Here is a 16,093-nt window from a genome sequence, read left to right as displayed (position 1 = left end):
GAAGATAAAAGCCCGTCTCTGGCTGGTTCTTTTTAATAAACACAGCAGCTGTGTGCAGGGACACGCAGGCTTGGACTATCAGACCTCCCTGTGGTAAAGGGAGATTAGTGGGCAGGAGATTAACCCTACTCCAAATGCACAACCTAATAAGTCACTAAGAGTGGGCTTAGAGTGCGTCTGTAATTAGCTAGCTGTTTGAACTGTGTTACTATCATACAAGATTTAATTGTTTCACACTTGGTTTGTTTACTGCCCTGTTGTCTACTGAAGGAATGTTTCCTTAAAATTCCCATTGCATTCAGATTTTCTAATGCAAAAACTGTAAGATTTTAATCAGTCTAATAATGTCCTGTTATGGTAAAGATCTTCATAGGATTTTACTCCCTCATCTTATTTTTACCTGTGATACGCCTTTAAGTCTATACTGATCATTTACAGAGAGCAAGAAAACCTAATCACAGCAAATTCTGAAGATGTGTCACAGCTGTAGGTGGAAGGGTATGAGAGGCAAGTTCTACAAGGGAGAGTGAGCATCTTAGTAGACCATGTTAGAAAAACTGGACAACTCTCTTGATACATGGTCATTTGCACATAGTATCTTCTTCCTGATTGCATCAGATGGTCTCATAAAATTTATCTTTAAAGAAGACAGTCTGAAAGCTCTCTAGCAAATCTTATATGAGCAGATCTTCCCTACAGCATTCTCTTCATGTCTCCTACTGCTCACGCAGTCTTTCATGCATTTTAAACTTATAATGACCCTCCCAATTCTACTATTTATAATTCTTTCATTCATACTTGTGTAAAGCCTCGGAAGTGCATTAATATACATTTCTGTAACAGTTAAATCAATTTTGGCCATTCATGTCAAAACAAAGTACTGGAAGGCATTATAATGTAAGTTTAAATAGATACAACTAATGACAAACAGGATAAGGGACACGCAGAGCCTGGAACATCCTCAGTATGCCACAAGGGGAACCACAAAGCTAGCAAGCAGCTCTCAGACACAGTCTGAATGATTTTCAGTATCGGGGGCTGATACGCACTGAAGCTGTGCATCTCTCTAAATTACAAGCATGCATTTCATGATTCCATTTAAAAACACTACGCCATCAAAGATAGTATTATCTTCTGTCTTTACACATGTACCTACCAAAGTTACTGAAGAGAATATTCATGCCGGACTCCAACATGCAAAATTAGCCTCCAAGTATTGTATGTACAAAATTTCCCTTACTACAGACAACATACAACTGCCTTTAGACATAAGCGTGGGAACTACTTGCATGTCTCTAATTTCTCCAGGACAGATAACTGAGTAATACCAGTAGGTTTTCAGGTATGCATGCCTCACAATCCATACTGACAAAAGAGAAAGTCCAAAAAATGCACCTTCTAGCACGGAAGCAGCAGAGAGATTTCCCTATCGTATTTCAGCATGAGGAATTACCTGTGGTCCAAAATGACAATCGAGGCTGCACTTTAGGATGCCTTATACCTAGACTAAACTGAAACTTTTAAATTTCATTTCTCCCCTTTTCTTCTGAGTGCTCTCTTAACTGGCTTTTACACTGTCAATCTATTTTTTGCTCCACAGTAAAGGTGAGTGTGATATTCTTCCCATTCGTTTCTTTGCTTTTGCATGTCCCCACTTCAGTCTCTCATACTGCCATTCATATTCTTCAGTCAAAATGTCACCAAACTTAAACATTTCTTGTTTTGTGGGTTAGCATCAAGTACATGGCTTAGTGATGTTGCTCTGGATAAACTAGAAAAAGGTAAAGAGAAACTAACATGCAACAATACAGATGGTTTTAAATGGTTAATGAGCTAGGAAAAAGGGCGAACAAAACACCTTCTCGAAGCTTTCAAGCTTGCCAGTGGCACATAGGGTTGTCATAGAGAAACTTCATGGACTGGATGTGTACCAGTACTGTTTCCATGCCACTAATTAGCTGATGCTTATTTTGCCCTTTTCCCCTCCTTTTCTGTTAGCTACTTGAGCACTATTTTCAGCTATCGGAAATGACACAAAATGTTAATGCTGAAGTTCTCCTTTTAGCTAAAGTTTGATGGAGAATAAAAGAGCAGACAAGACAGCTCAGAAACCCTCCAGGCATATGTAGCATCCCAAAAACATTTGGTTTCCATCTTCAGCTGCAAATTATAGACAAGACGGATGTGTTTTAAACAAAAAAAGGTCTGTTTGACTTCAGTCTTGCAGAAATGCTAATACTGAACCACTGTCAACTGTGTGAATCAAGAAGGGGACAGCCAGGAAACAGAATTTCCCTAAGAATACTGAGATCCTGGTAATTAATTCATAAAAAAATGCTAGTAGTTGAGTAATTTTTTTCCCTGTTTTACTGTTTAGCAAAAATACTGAGCGTTGAATATTTGCCTGAACTCTTTGGAGACAAAGCATTATTTTACTATTCACCATACAGATGTGTAAGGGAAGAGACAGAATACAACTTAGGTGTCCTTTTCTCTTCTAACGTAGTCATAATTCAAATTCAGACTGTTTTCCAAACAGACTGAAGTAATAAGTTGTTAGTGAGTATGAACAAACAAAGACTGCTGCTTCCCAGAATTACCAAAATTTTGTTTTCTTAGAAACAATGTTGTCCAGCATGCAACATGTTCATACTTTTCAAACAGCCCACAAAAACCCAGTCAGAATAAGAAATATAATTGCTTTGTTTATGGGAATGTAAAAATACTAGAAATGTATGTTCTCTTTGTTTTATTTTTTAGGAATATGTGTCCCACACTTTATATAGGTACTTACTGACAATATAGAAAAAATCCTACTGCAATTCCACATTCCCACTGAAATCAGTCTTGTGATCTTCTAATGAGATTCTGAATCTCAGTAAAAGGATGTAGTAACAGTGAAACAGAGCAAAAGTGAAATTTTCAAGAGTCTAAACTGGCTTAAAGTATAAAACCAACTGAAATGAAATAGGACACCTTGTCATGTCACTACACTCCTGACAAAGAGTCCCTCCCCAGCTTTCCTGTAGCCCCCTTTAGGTACTAGCTACTATAAGGTCTCCCTAGAACCTTCTTTTCTCTAGGCTAAATAACCCCAGCTTTCTCAGCTTTTCTTCACAGGAGAGGTGCTCCAGCCCATTGAGCATCCTCATGGCCTTCCTCTGGCCCTGGTGAATGCCTTGGGGCCCCAGAGCTGAATGCAGGGCTCCAGGTGGGGTCTCACAAGAGTGGAGTAGAGGGGGAAAATCACCTCCCTCAACCTGCTAGCTAGGTTTTGAAACTCTATTATTCTCATAATTAGCAGAGTATCTGAAAGGTTAACTCTTGTTTTTAAATCTTTAAAGATTTAACTCTTTAATGGTTGAGACAGGAAAAGCATGTCATTGTTTTTTTTAGGACTGGAAAGGATGAAGCAACAACTATTTACCAGCTTTACTCATACAGGATTTTAGAGTCCTTGGCAAGAGTTGAGGATTAGTCCCAAAACACCTGAAGGATTTTTGAGAAAAAGTATAACATGGAGTTTAACTAACCTCTTTCTACCGTTACTAATTTAAAATAAAAACTTCTATGAATGAATTACCTGCTGCAAATTTATGAACTTATCTCCTGAAACTGCAGCAGCATAATCCTTTGAGTAGCATTTGGAGAAGTGAGATGTTGGAATGTCTTTATACAGTCTTCTGCCAGTGACTTACTATGAAACCTCAGGGTATCATTTAATCTTTATTTCTGTCTGAGGTGTATAGGCTTGGGATTTCGCTTTCAGAAAAGTTAGGAAGTTACAATGGCAATATTATAATTATAACAAGCCTGAACACTAACATAAAACAAATTAAAAGTGTTTTCATCGCTGCAGACAATACTCATTTCATCAGAAGTTAGCTATCCAAAGGATAGAACCCTAATCTCTTTTACGATGATTTGAGTCACTTTCTGAAGCTATTTATCTTTGTTGGTTGTCAAGAAAACCTTTGAATACTTCAGATAATGTGCCAGACTTACTGTATAGAGTTTAATTACTCCATACAAGTTAAGGGTCAGGCCATGACTACGTTTAAGCAGCAGTTTTTTGCAGCACACTGACAAAATGAGTCATATTTGGCATGTGTAACTGCAACTGGCATGTAAGCTTGCTAAACGTATCTGGTGTAATATCCAGTAATTAATGAGTTAATGTTCAATGCAATATTACGATATCAAACTAAAGCATTCTGGAATATGTGTAATTATAACCTTGACAGAAGCAAAATAGTATCATGGCCTGCAACATTGCCAAAGCAAACGTTATCTAAAGGTCAGCTGGAAAGAATGTCAAATTCATTTAATTAGAACCACACTGTCAGTTCTAGCAAACTGAGGAATTACGGTTGTTCCTCACTGAAGGAGAGGTAAGTTTGGTTCTTCAGCAGCTAAACAGCACAAAAAAAAAATTATTTTTCTCTTGCCCTTTTAATCATCTCTCTATCTTCAAATTATCATTGTGTTTGCTGAACAGGATGTGAGATCCTAAATGAGTCATCTACTAAAGTAGGTGGCAAAAGTAACCCAAAGCTAGAGAGTTGTTCTATCTTAATGCCAATCTCTGTTTTGGCTTGGCACAAAAAACAATACGTAAGACAGTGAGACACTGCTAAAAAACAATCTAAAACAATCTAGTCTGTTTTCTCCTTAACATCTCATAAATCACTACTTGCACAGCATTAGCAGATAGGCTACCATCTCTTCCCATAGAATTTATTTCCTAATTCTTATAATTTAATAGACAGAAAAGTGCAACGGTTGTTAGTAAATCAGAAGAGTTCACAAAGTGCTCTGCAAGCTAATAGCAAAATAGAATGTTTTGATAAACACACCACCACCACCCCCTGTCATGTACACATTGCACTGCATGACCAAGATAACTCAAAACATTTAATGGGCAGTTCTGTTCTCTTTGAATAAAGTAACTGATTGTAGACACATAGCATTTCATCTTACTTCCTACAGTTCGTCATAAAACAGCTCAGGTTGGAAGGGACCTTAAAGATCACCCAGTTCCAATCCCCTGCTGTGGGCATGGACGCCACCCACTAGTTCAGGTTGCTCAGGGCCTCATCTAACCTGGTCCTGAACACCTCCGGGGATGGGGCATCCATGGCTTCTCTGGCCAACCAGCTCCAGTGCCTCACCACCCTCTGAGTGGAGAATTTCCTCCTAACCTCTCATCTAAACCTCCCTTCTCTTAGTTTAAAACCTTCCCCCTCATCCTGTCATTACCTGACTGAGCAAAGAGTTGCTCTCCATCTTTTTTATAAGCCCCCTTTAGGTACTGAAAAGAACTTAAGTACAGTTCACCCACTCCCACATGATGGCAATGAGAAAAGGATGGCACTGGAATATCAAGCTGGAAATTCACGTTCAATTCCTGTGTTGTATGTTTCCTGTGCAAGTGTTTCCCATTTTTATTCAGTAATTTCAACTATGGGTATACAAATTTCCTCTATTTTCCTTTTACATGTGTGTGGTCTGTCTGCAAGCATATAAATCAAGTTTTTATATATATATTTGTCATTCTGTCCTCCCATCCATATTTTTAAGAAAGGAAAACACATTTGGTAATAAAATCAATGTTCTGTGGCTCTTTATAAGAAACAGCCATTTGACATCAGCCCTAATGCCTTTATCTAACAAAAAAGCTATTGCACAAAAGAAAATGCTATAAAAATTAAGGTATTTAAACTCTCAGACAAACCTCTCCTGAGAAATAACCCCCATCACCAACTCTAGGTGACCTCCATGTTTTCAATTGATTGTAAACTGGATTACTCATGTACAACAGTCTACTCGCCTGTTTCCCCCATACCCCTCCCCTATTTTTAAACAATCAAGCTTTTCAAAAGTGAGTTGAAGTCTAATTCTCATCATAATACAAACCAGATTGCTCAGCATCTGACAGGGACCTATGCAGTATCCACTCAGGAACCGGGCCAATATAATACATGTATGAATAATCCTAGACAAAGTAGTCTAGTATTATACCATCCAAATAAATAGTTACTCAATTCACCTGGGGTACTTGGCTACTGCAATGGTTAATTACACAACAGCAGCCATAAGCAGTGCTATAGTGTGTCTAAGCTATTACTGCACTTAGTCACCAGTAAGCAGGAACAAGAGCGCTTATGCTGCACTACATAGACACCATCCACTCTGGATAATGTAATACAGCATTTTAAAAGAAGAAATATGTTAAGAATATTGTGTGTGGTGTTTTTTTTCCAATTTATATTTATCATCATCTAGTACTTTGGATTTGTAATATTCTATGACAATGTTGCTACATTATGTTGGAAGAAGCAAGGAGGCATATGAGGGAGAAGAAAACAATTTTGTACAGATTTTACCTACCCTTAATGGCTTACCTTTTTCCGAGTAGCTGGTGACAAGCTCCTGTAGAGCTTCTTGCCTTGCTTGCCAGCATTCCAAATGGTGAAAGATGTCCAGGAGCTCAGGACTCTGTCTTCAAGAAACCTGACTCGGTGATTCCAGATGGTTTCCCTAAAGAATTAGAAAAAGGGTTGGGTTAGACCCTTTAAAACTTTTATCGTATACATACATACATACCCATACACACATAAACCTGACCAAAACGATTCACACGATACAAAAATCATACCAAAAACATTATACTAGCACTTTCCCAGGGAAATGTCTAACTGTTGTCAGAAAAAGAGAAATTCTGTGCAAGTTCTTAAACAAAAATCATCATGATAGATCTGAAGTCATAGCTAAACCACTGTTATTTTCAAGAATCTTAATAGAAAATTACAAGATGAAAAACTGTGGCTATGGTAATCAAATTTAACACTGACAATTTCGACTGCCCACCAATACAGTGTTGCCCATAACCCGTCACCGCATGAACTGCTCTATAACCTGCAGTAGTGCATACAGGGCAAGACATCTCCTAAACCCAAGATGAACTCTTCATGTTCCACCTGCCCATACATTCATTCTCCTTTGTTACTGCAAAGTTCAAATCTCACAAAGTCAGTACTCCAGTACCCAAATATACATCCCAATACTGCAAGGAAAGTCCATTTACATTGTGGCATTCAGGCCAGGTCTCCAAAAAGTCAGTTTTCAAAGCCCAGGCAAACACTGGAACGACAACAAATAATTACGAAACTGCAAAGTTGCACACAGCACTGAAACTATCAGCTGTAACACACAATTCAACACTTGTGTGCACACACTTGACCAAATAAGAGTGATTTCATTTTGAAATCTCCGAAGTATTATTCAGCAATGATACGAATAACTGACTCTGCCTTCTTCTGGAGATCACCTTTATAAGAATCAAAAAGCAGTGGATTTTTTTTTAATTTCTTTTTTAAAGTGCTATGCCTCATGAAATGCCTTAAAATAGGCTTTAGAAAAGAGCAAGCTGGCAAACATCTGTGTCCAATTACACCGTTACATCTTCATATTTGTAATAAGTTCCACAATATAACTTAAGCCAAGTGGTTGAGGTAAACAACGGTGAGACTAATGCCAACTGATGAACCACATGGCATTGCAACCAGTAATAAGGGAACAGGTAACATCCTTAAATAAAAGACTGGCTGGGATCTTCAACAGGTTCAAGATACCTTCTCGACAAGAGAAGACAACTTCAAGGGAAGCATTTCATCCCAACTGACTGAATTAGGACAGTTTGACAACTATAACATTTTTTTTTCTTTTGTGCACATGTCCTATCACTTTTAAACCTGTATGTATTTGAAAACCTATCCCCACCATATAACGTAATATTTAAGACTACATAATTTACAATTGTTTAAAGAAAGCCACCTGCTGTTAAGAACTTCTGTTTAATGTTCAGGGTTCACAAAATATTCATTAACTAAGAACTTATCTGATACTTAATAAACAGCATTCTAGATACATTGATTTCCTCAATTTATGGCTTGACAGATAAATCTCTCTAATCTACATCTCTTGAACAAGACATATTGAGTTGAAAATTTCTTTTGTACGAAATTCAGAAAGCCATCTTAATCTCCTGTCCCTTCTGAAAACATTTCTTCAGATAGGTTTTTCCACTTACTTTATCAAGGCAGAACACAGTACACTTTATAACAATTGTTAAGAGTTGTTCTACAAATTGTAATGCATCCTGTGGAAAATGTACGCTGTTTAAAAAAATCAATCCTACTAGATTATGCTTTTATGAATGGTTTTTCTTTGAAATTAATTAAAGCATTAAGAGAAAAATGCTAGCAATTTTCCTGTGAGACCCTAAAGCTGCCTATGGTTTTATTTGCCTTGGGATGCACATATTTTTCCTACCAATATACCTTCTTCACAATTTAACTTTGAGCCCCACAGTCTTCCAACAATATTAAGTTTGTATAGAATTTACACATCAAAATTCTCCACATTCTTCTGCTTTAAATAGGGCTTCTGATTCGTAGGTCAGCACAGGTTATCACAGGGCAGCTACAGTAAGCTGTAACCCCAGCTTTCTGCCTGACCAGGGGTATCTCTGGTCTCCACAAGCACCTCATCACATGGAAAACCAAACTCCACTCACATTTCCTTGCTAGTAAGGATTTAAACTGTCCAAGTGGGCAAAGAGTCAGGAAGAGGAGCTGCACAGCTCTGCAGTCATTCTCACCGGTGGATCAGACTGCTCCCTTTGCTGCAGTCCTGATTATCCTTAATCCTGTGTGCATTACACTCATTTTGGTTCTCTTACAAACCTGTGCATGCATTAGTATGATCACTAGAGATGTATGATGATCTGAAATTATAGTAACATCTGACTTTTATGAAACATTTTCAATTTTTTTCCTTTTTGTAATGGATTATCAAATTCCAGAAAGCCTGTAATAGATATGAATTTATTGTTCCAAATCATTCCTATGAAGCATATGTCTGAGGTATAAAATTTGAAGTTATTGAGGTTACTAGGTAGCCTAATTTGTTCCCAGAAGTTGGTTAGCAAACTTTTCTAATATTTTAACAACAGGAATTTTGTGTTTTCATTTGTGTCGTTCCTGCACAGCCCTGAGTTATGGTTTGAAAAACATCAAACCCTCGTAGCACTGAGACATACGGACTCTTTCTGGGATTCTGAGTTAGCTCCGGAGAGCCCACTTCACCTCAGCATGAGATTTTTGAGCACCGCCAAATCCTTACATGGTTGCTTAGCACTTCATCACTGATTGTGGTGTGATAACTTGGAAAGAACATCACACACAAACAGATGAACCCAAGAAGAATTAGCTACTCCATATAAATTTTCTGCACTGTTTTGAAGACTACGGCTGTGCACCAGCACTTCCACTAATGGAAGAAAAAAAAAAATTGGATTTAATTGCAAATCTCTTCTAATGCAACCACAAGCTGCATTCCTGCTGCAAAACTTTAGCTGCTGCTGGCATCCTCTGACACTTGCCTTTTTCCATGTTCATTAGAGCATACTATATTCCCAGAAGGAAAATTCAAGGAAAGAAATATGAAGGTCAAGTATTCTTCCACGATCACATTACTGAAAATCCTAGAGCTTCTGCTAGCTTCTAAAAAGTAAGATTATTGCTTTACATGGAAATGGAAAGGTTTTAATACTGAAACATGCCTTCAGAAGAAGAGCACTATTATATTCCAGAGGTACTTCAGAATCTGTCCTGTTGACTTGAGTGACAGTCAAGTTTCTTTCCCTCCTGAGCTTAACAAAGTCAAGAAAGTTGAGGAAAAAATAGGCAACCTTACAAGGCATAAAAAGCACTATCAAGTAACTTTCAGTTGTGGGCCAAACCTTCTAAAGATAGAGCTACTGCAGAGAAGCTAGACAGGGCAATAGAGAGCTCAGAAAGCCACCAGCAACAGAGCAAGGTCAGGAAGAACCCAGCAAGACTCAACCTACTAAGCACTGTGTGGCTACAAGCTAGGAAAAATAAATGAAATTAAGTCAATTAAAATATTGAATTAAATAGGTGTTACTGCCCGAGAGACGACTAGTGACTGCATTGACTGCATTTTCAAAGGCTCTACGGTCTGCAAGGTTGCTGGGAAGAAGCCTTCAGTCAGATGTTTCTGTGCATTGACTCTCACCAGCCTATCGCATTCCAGCTGAAAAGCAAGAACATTTATGATCATAATACACCAAGGTATTTTTTAAAATATCAAAAACTGGACAAACTAATTTTTGGGGTTTAAAGATTTCACAGATCAGAAATAAGTCATGCTCTGATGTGATACTCACACATCAACTATTTTACCATCTTGGAAGCAAAATAGAATATATACAACTGAATAAAATAATTTAAAAAATCAATAATTATAAAGCAACCTATATATTAAATACCAGTTTAGTTTAATATACAGAAAACTGTATTGTACTCTTTAATTTTCAGCGCAGAAACAGCAGAGTTCCCCAAAAAAGTCTCCAGAATAGGGAACCTGAGATCCACAGCAATCTATATCCAGGCACACAGAAAATATTACTATTTCTCATGGAGATGTCCCAGCACATTCAGAATTGGTTGCTTCCAGACAATGAATTTGCCTTCTATATGATTGGTGCCTCTATTCCACAGATGTTCCTACAGAGGTAAAATCCAAGCAGTCCACATCTCGCTGTTGGTGAGCACCCATAAATTTCAGCCTGAAGCCGACTTACTGACCCCATCTTATATATGAATGTACACAGAGTTATTGCAAGTGTGGGGCGTAAACAACCAAGGGAAATGCACTCGGAAATAAAAAGATGTGAAACTCATTAAACTCAAAATAAACTGGATCTACATTTGAATACAAGAATATTGTTAGACAGCTTCATTTAATTGCAAAAAAATGGATTTCTTACATGAGTATTTTGGGTTGTGTAAATGAAGCCAATATATACAGCAATTGTGAATTTTTCTAGCACCATTTATGAGACATTCTTATGAAGACACACCACTGAAGAATGTCTACTATAATCCTAAACAGAAAATGCTCACAAAAAAAAATAAAAATCACATCCCCATATTCTGTGTGCCCTTTTAATGAAAATGTTAGGATATATCAAATGCTTTGCGATCTTGAGTTACAACCTTGAAATTCTTTAAAACACTGCAAGCCCAGATGGTCATACAGATATGGAATTGAGGCATTTGTATTTGAGCTTTAATTGCAGCGACAACTACAGACTTAATCTTTGTGAAAACTTGCGCTGCCTGAACAGTAGAGCTCACAAGTTGAAGCAAAAGGTAGCTTATGGGGTGTCAAAAGAGAGAGTTTCAGTTATCCCCTTTAGGTTTCTGGTTCACCCAGTTTGCCACATTTTTGGATGCTTCCAGAATAGATAACTGGGATTCCTGCCTCAAGGGGTAAGGGAATGCCATTTTCCCATCATTTCAGAGGCAGTGCAGGTGCAGCAGATGGGAACTGTAGCAACGTGCAAAGGATGATTAAAGAAAATGCCTGAAACAATCTAGAAGTTGTACAAAGCACTTCTCAGAGATGATTCTCACAGCTTTCAGATTTTGCGTTATTACATATTCATAGCCAACAGCAAAAACTAGAAGGTATTATTATTCTGTACCATCCCAAAACAAGGCTGCTTTTTCCTACCACATCAGAAAGCATTAAAGGTAATACTTCGCCTTTAGTATCATTTCCTAGCCTGTATTCAGTTAACGAAGATTTTCCTCAGCCAGAAGGTGTGACACAAACTCTTCTGATTACAGAAGTGGGTACCCATATCCTAATACTCTTCCTTGACCCAAATGCTTGAAGTACACTGTTTTTTACCCATTTCTTTAATTTTCTTTTCACTTTTTTTTTTCCTTCACAAAAGAAAGGTTAGAAGTATACATTTTTCAAACTTGGAAAGCCATTCTTGAGTCTTCACATTTGCCATGGCCCCTCAACCCTCCTCAGTTATGCAGTCTGGAAGGAAGAAGAGGAGCCAAAATTCTGCAGGAGCAAACTGCGGGTATTCATGCTGTGGGTGAGAATGACTACGAAGTATGCTCTTCAGTCCCAAGCAGTTATTACCATACCATCCACCCAAGTAATATAACAATGGAGCTCTGTTAAAATGTGTGCTGACCTACTGACTGAATACAGGAGTCAAGAAACATCTGCTCTATTCCTATTTTGAAATGAAAGATAATGTGACAATAAAAGCTATATGATTTAATGTCTGAGCTCTGTTAAACCTCGCCATAATGCTCGACTCCCTCTCCCTCCTTCCCCCCAGTGAGGCTACGTAAGTGAATCAGCAGAACAAAGACAGATGTACAAGTACTTGTGAAATATAAAAATACAAACCCAATATCCTAAGCAGTACTGATATTTTAGGCATTGATTACCATCCAAAGTGATACTATAAATCAGACTTTCCTACATACATTGCTCCCACATGCTACTCAGGTAACACTAGATAGGAAGAACTATTCAAGTGACCAGCCTCTTCCAGTGGTTTTCTATTCATGGCAGGATAATAGAGTTTTATACTATAGGTGAATCTCACCTGATAGATAATCCAGAGATGGAAGAACAAAGAACTTTCCAATCACAGTGAGAGCTGAAAGAACAGATTCTATATAGCTAGCTGTTTTCAGCTAGCTTCGCATGCAAAATTCATGGTCCTTATAATCCACAAGAAATTCAGAAATGAATCTCATTTGAACTTTGACCATACTGGTGAATAAACTGATTTTTTTTGTCATTGTTGCTCTGTTGAACTTCACGTGAACTTATTAATTGCTGGACTATATCGTCCCACTGAGTTATTACATTTACACTGTTAATAGGTTCTATTAATGTCTGAGTTCATCTTCAGGTCGTGGGTCATTAACTGAGGCATGGTTTGCATTGTGGCCTATTTTTCATGAAAGGCTTATTAAGAAAGACGGAGACTATCAATGTTAATGCCATTTGCTTTTCAAGAATCTAATGAGGTCATTAGTTTCTATGCTTAATTGAAGTGCCAAATGCAGACATAGATGATAAAAATGCAGTTGACCTCATCTTTACTGCAGTTGTACAGGAATATGTTATGCTATTCCTCACTCCTGCCTATTCTGGGACGCATATGTTTTTGCAGGAAATGAAGCAGGCATTCCTATGCTCATCAGTGATACAAGACCCATGCCTCCGAGTACCTCTAAAACAACCAAATGTGTGTCTCATAGTAAGTGCTTGTTCTCTTTTGCTTAAATGACACTGGAAGCTTCTTGTGCCTGAAACCAGATGGTTTTAATAGATTACGTAATTTGGGGTATTTCTGCAGAATGAGCTTTTACAATATTATACTCATTCCGAATACACAGCATATGAAATTACTGTAAATCATTTAAGCATGCTTCATAGTTTCTGCATAAAAGAGAATCTCTTCAATCTCAGTGGGAATGTACAAACCTTACTTTCTGCATATATTAAATTTCTGTTGACCAAAAGTTTGTAAATTGCTACAAAGATTGTTACCTGCCCCAACTGTCCGTCTTCATGAGAAACACCACCTAAAGACAAGTACAGTATTTTATTGCTCCTCTTCCACCACACTGATTTTTATCTTGCAGTGAGGTGCACTGTCTTATATACAGTTTTCTCCTTTTTTGCAAGATAAAAATTATGAATTTTATGATGTTTTTATTATACAACAAACTTTCTTACTACGGTACTTCTCACTATTAACAGCATCTCTTCTATCAGATCAATGTAATGCAGCCATGTAGCACAAAGTACACACAGCCCTAGGATACGAGCCACAATGTGAAATAAACCGATTTAGATCCAAGAGATACAATATGTGGGATTTTTTGTTGTAATTCCTGGCTGAAGTGAAGTTTCTCAAAAGCTGTATAGTTCTTCACATTTAGTAAGCATCCATCATAGACTTTAGACAAAATTGCAATGAGAAAGTTTATATTTCTGTACATACTTAAAGAAATATAAATATAGACTGTACTTCATTCAGATTCTGTCACACACCCACAACGTTTAATATTTCAGTCTGATGCCTCCAGGGTAAGGGAGAATGCAAATAAGTTTTTGTTTCCTGCTTCACAGATACTTTCACCTCTAGATATTTGTTCCAGAAGAATACTAATCATAGGAAATGACCTAAAAATCATTAGTGTTTACAATTATGCTTACTAAATGAAGAAATTTTGCTTGCCAAATAGTTTGATATATGCTTTAGCAAGACTGAAAATGCAGGATCAGGCATTTGTCCCTTGAACAGTAATGAAAGACACTTGTATAAACTGAAATCAGTCCACAATAGGCTGCAAGTGACTGAAGTCTTTGCTGAAAGGCTGAATTATGCACGTTTTTATAAACAAGTCCTATTAACTACCTCCAAACTATTTAATTTTTTTTTTTAAGACCGAAACTAGACATAAACTGTTATAAGTATCAGCTTTCCCATACGCATCATTTTGCTCTCAGACAAGATATTAATCTGGTTCTTGGTTTACTACTCCCAAATAACCCAGGTCTAGTCTAACTCTGAAAATGCGAAGGCAACAGGCCAATGACAAAAGGCAAAATGTCACAGAAAACTGCTCAAACAAAACATAGAAAAATACTTCCAAAAAAAGACTTCTAGAAAAGCTAGAACATGCATTAAATAAATTGAGGCGAAGAAAAGGCAAATTAGGAAAGCCCCAATTTAAATGATACACTTTTGTGTTGAGTCCCACAACAACAATGCACACTGAAGTCTTCAGACACAAACACTGGCCAGTCCTTTACAATTGAGGCAATAAACAGGGGAACGTGCCAATAAGAAGAGATATTACACAACTTCATATTTGAAAGTTCACACAAAATATTATTAACAATACGACCAAGAAAAAGCCAACAGGAAGAATGGCTCGCCTGACTTCTTAGAATGAGACAAGAAAGGCGCCAATTTGGACCTGCAAGCTGCACATCTGAAACAGTTTACAGTATTTCCACATTCTCACAGTGTGTTGTAATTCAGGGTGCTTGTGCCACACAAACTTGTAGATCTGAATAAGCAACAGCTTGCAGTAAATTCAGACCAAACTCATTTCCAAGAATAAGATGTTTTCCCACAGACACAAGCAACAGTCTTCCAAGAGCTCTAGCATCCCATGATGCATGGCTGAAAAGTTTGTAACCAACTGCCAAAATGATCACACACAAAAAAAAAAAAAAAAAATGACCCAACTTATATTTAAATACTAATAAAAAGGAAAACAACATATCTCACCTTCGTTTACAAAATCCAAAAAGTATCTTCTATTTGCTTGTGACTGTTTCAGAGCTGAATGATTTTTACACATATGTACATATAAAGATCTACAGTCACACTGACCATGATATGATACATACACTACTGTACCAAAGTATTTACAGCAATACAATAATATAGTGATATGTAACTAAAATGCATACAAAAATATGTTTAGTTTTACTAGACAATGCCATACACGTCTGACTGAAAAGTGTGTCTATGTCATTAATTGGTAAGAAAACAGTTTACTTAATTACTGCTGTGTTTTTGTTGTGGGACCCCCAAAGGGTAGTAAAACTCACATAACCTTTTATTAATGTCAATACATAAGAGAAGGAACTTTGTTGTTGTTGTTATAACTTTGGCTCAGCTTGCAGTACTTCTGCTCAGGAAGAGCACCTTTGATAGATAAAGCAAGCATGTAGAAGAATCAGCATCAACAGCTTAACATCTTCAAAGGTAGAATATCAGTGTAAAAGCAGCAGACAGCAGCTTACAAGGAAGCATCTGAGATAATTACTCCTACACATCCTCAGAGGTATTTCTCAAACATCATTACCTGATTGAGATGCTTTAGACCTTACAAAATATGAAGATAATATAAGTAACTGCTTCAAATTACCGGATGAAAGGTTTAGTTTTTATTATATTTTGTACAGAAGGTTTTTGTCGGTATTACAATAGGTTCTGGTTACTTCTTAAAACTAACAGTTCTTTTTGAAATCAGGATTTGCAATAAAAAAAATATTTCTTAGATTATGATTCATATGGCAAAAAAATATGAGAAGCAAAACCTCAGATATTAAAAAAATAGTAAAATTTTACCATGAAGGGACCATTCACCATTGA

At 37.2% G+C, this 16,093-nt stretch overlaps 1 protein-coding gene across 8 annotated transcripts in view; it reads right to left on the bottom strand.

Annotated features, from left to right (window-relative positions):
• B3GNTL1 (UDP-GlcNAc:betaGal beta-1,3-N-acetylglucosaminyltransferase like 1) overlaps positions 1 to 16,093 on the bottom strand; it is a 124,078-nt gene that overhangs the window by 13,105 nt on the left and 94,880 nt on the right. For all 8 annotated transcript variants that reach the window (XM_040530901.1, XM_040530898.1, XM_040530899.1 and 5 more), the window contains one exon: positions 6,405 to 6,540. In XM_040530901.1, coding sequence (XP_040386835.1) covers positions 6,405 to 6,540 — 136 coding nt within the window. The remainder of the gene's footprint in view (positions 1 to 6,404; positions 6,541 to 16,093) is intronic.

The sequence above is a fragment of the Cygnus olor genome, chromosome 18, assembly GCF_009769625.2.
Source record: "Cygnus olor isolate bCygOlo1 chromosome 18, bCygOlo1.pri.v2, whole genome shotgun sequence".
In the NCBI taxonomy this organism is placed as follows: domain Eukaryota; kingdom Metazoa; phylum Chordata; class Aves; order Anseriformes; family Anatidae; genus Cygnus; species Cygnus olor.
This window is presented reverse-complemented; position numbering and strand designations above follow the sequence as displayed.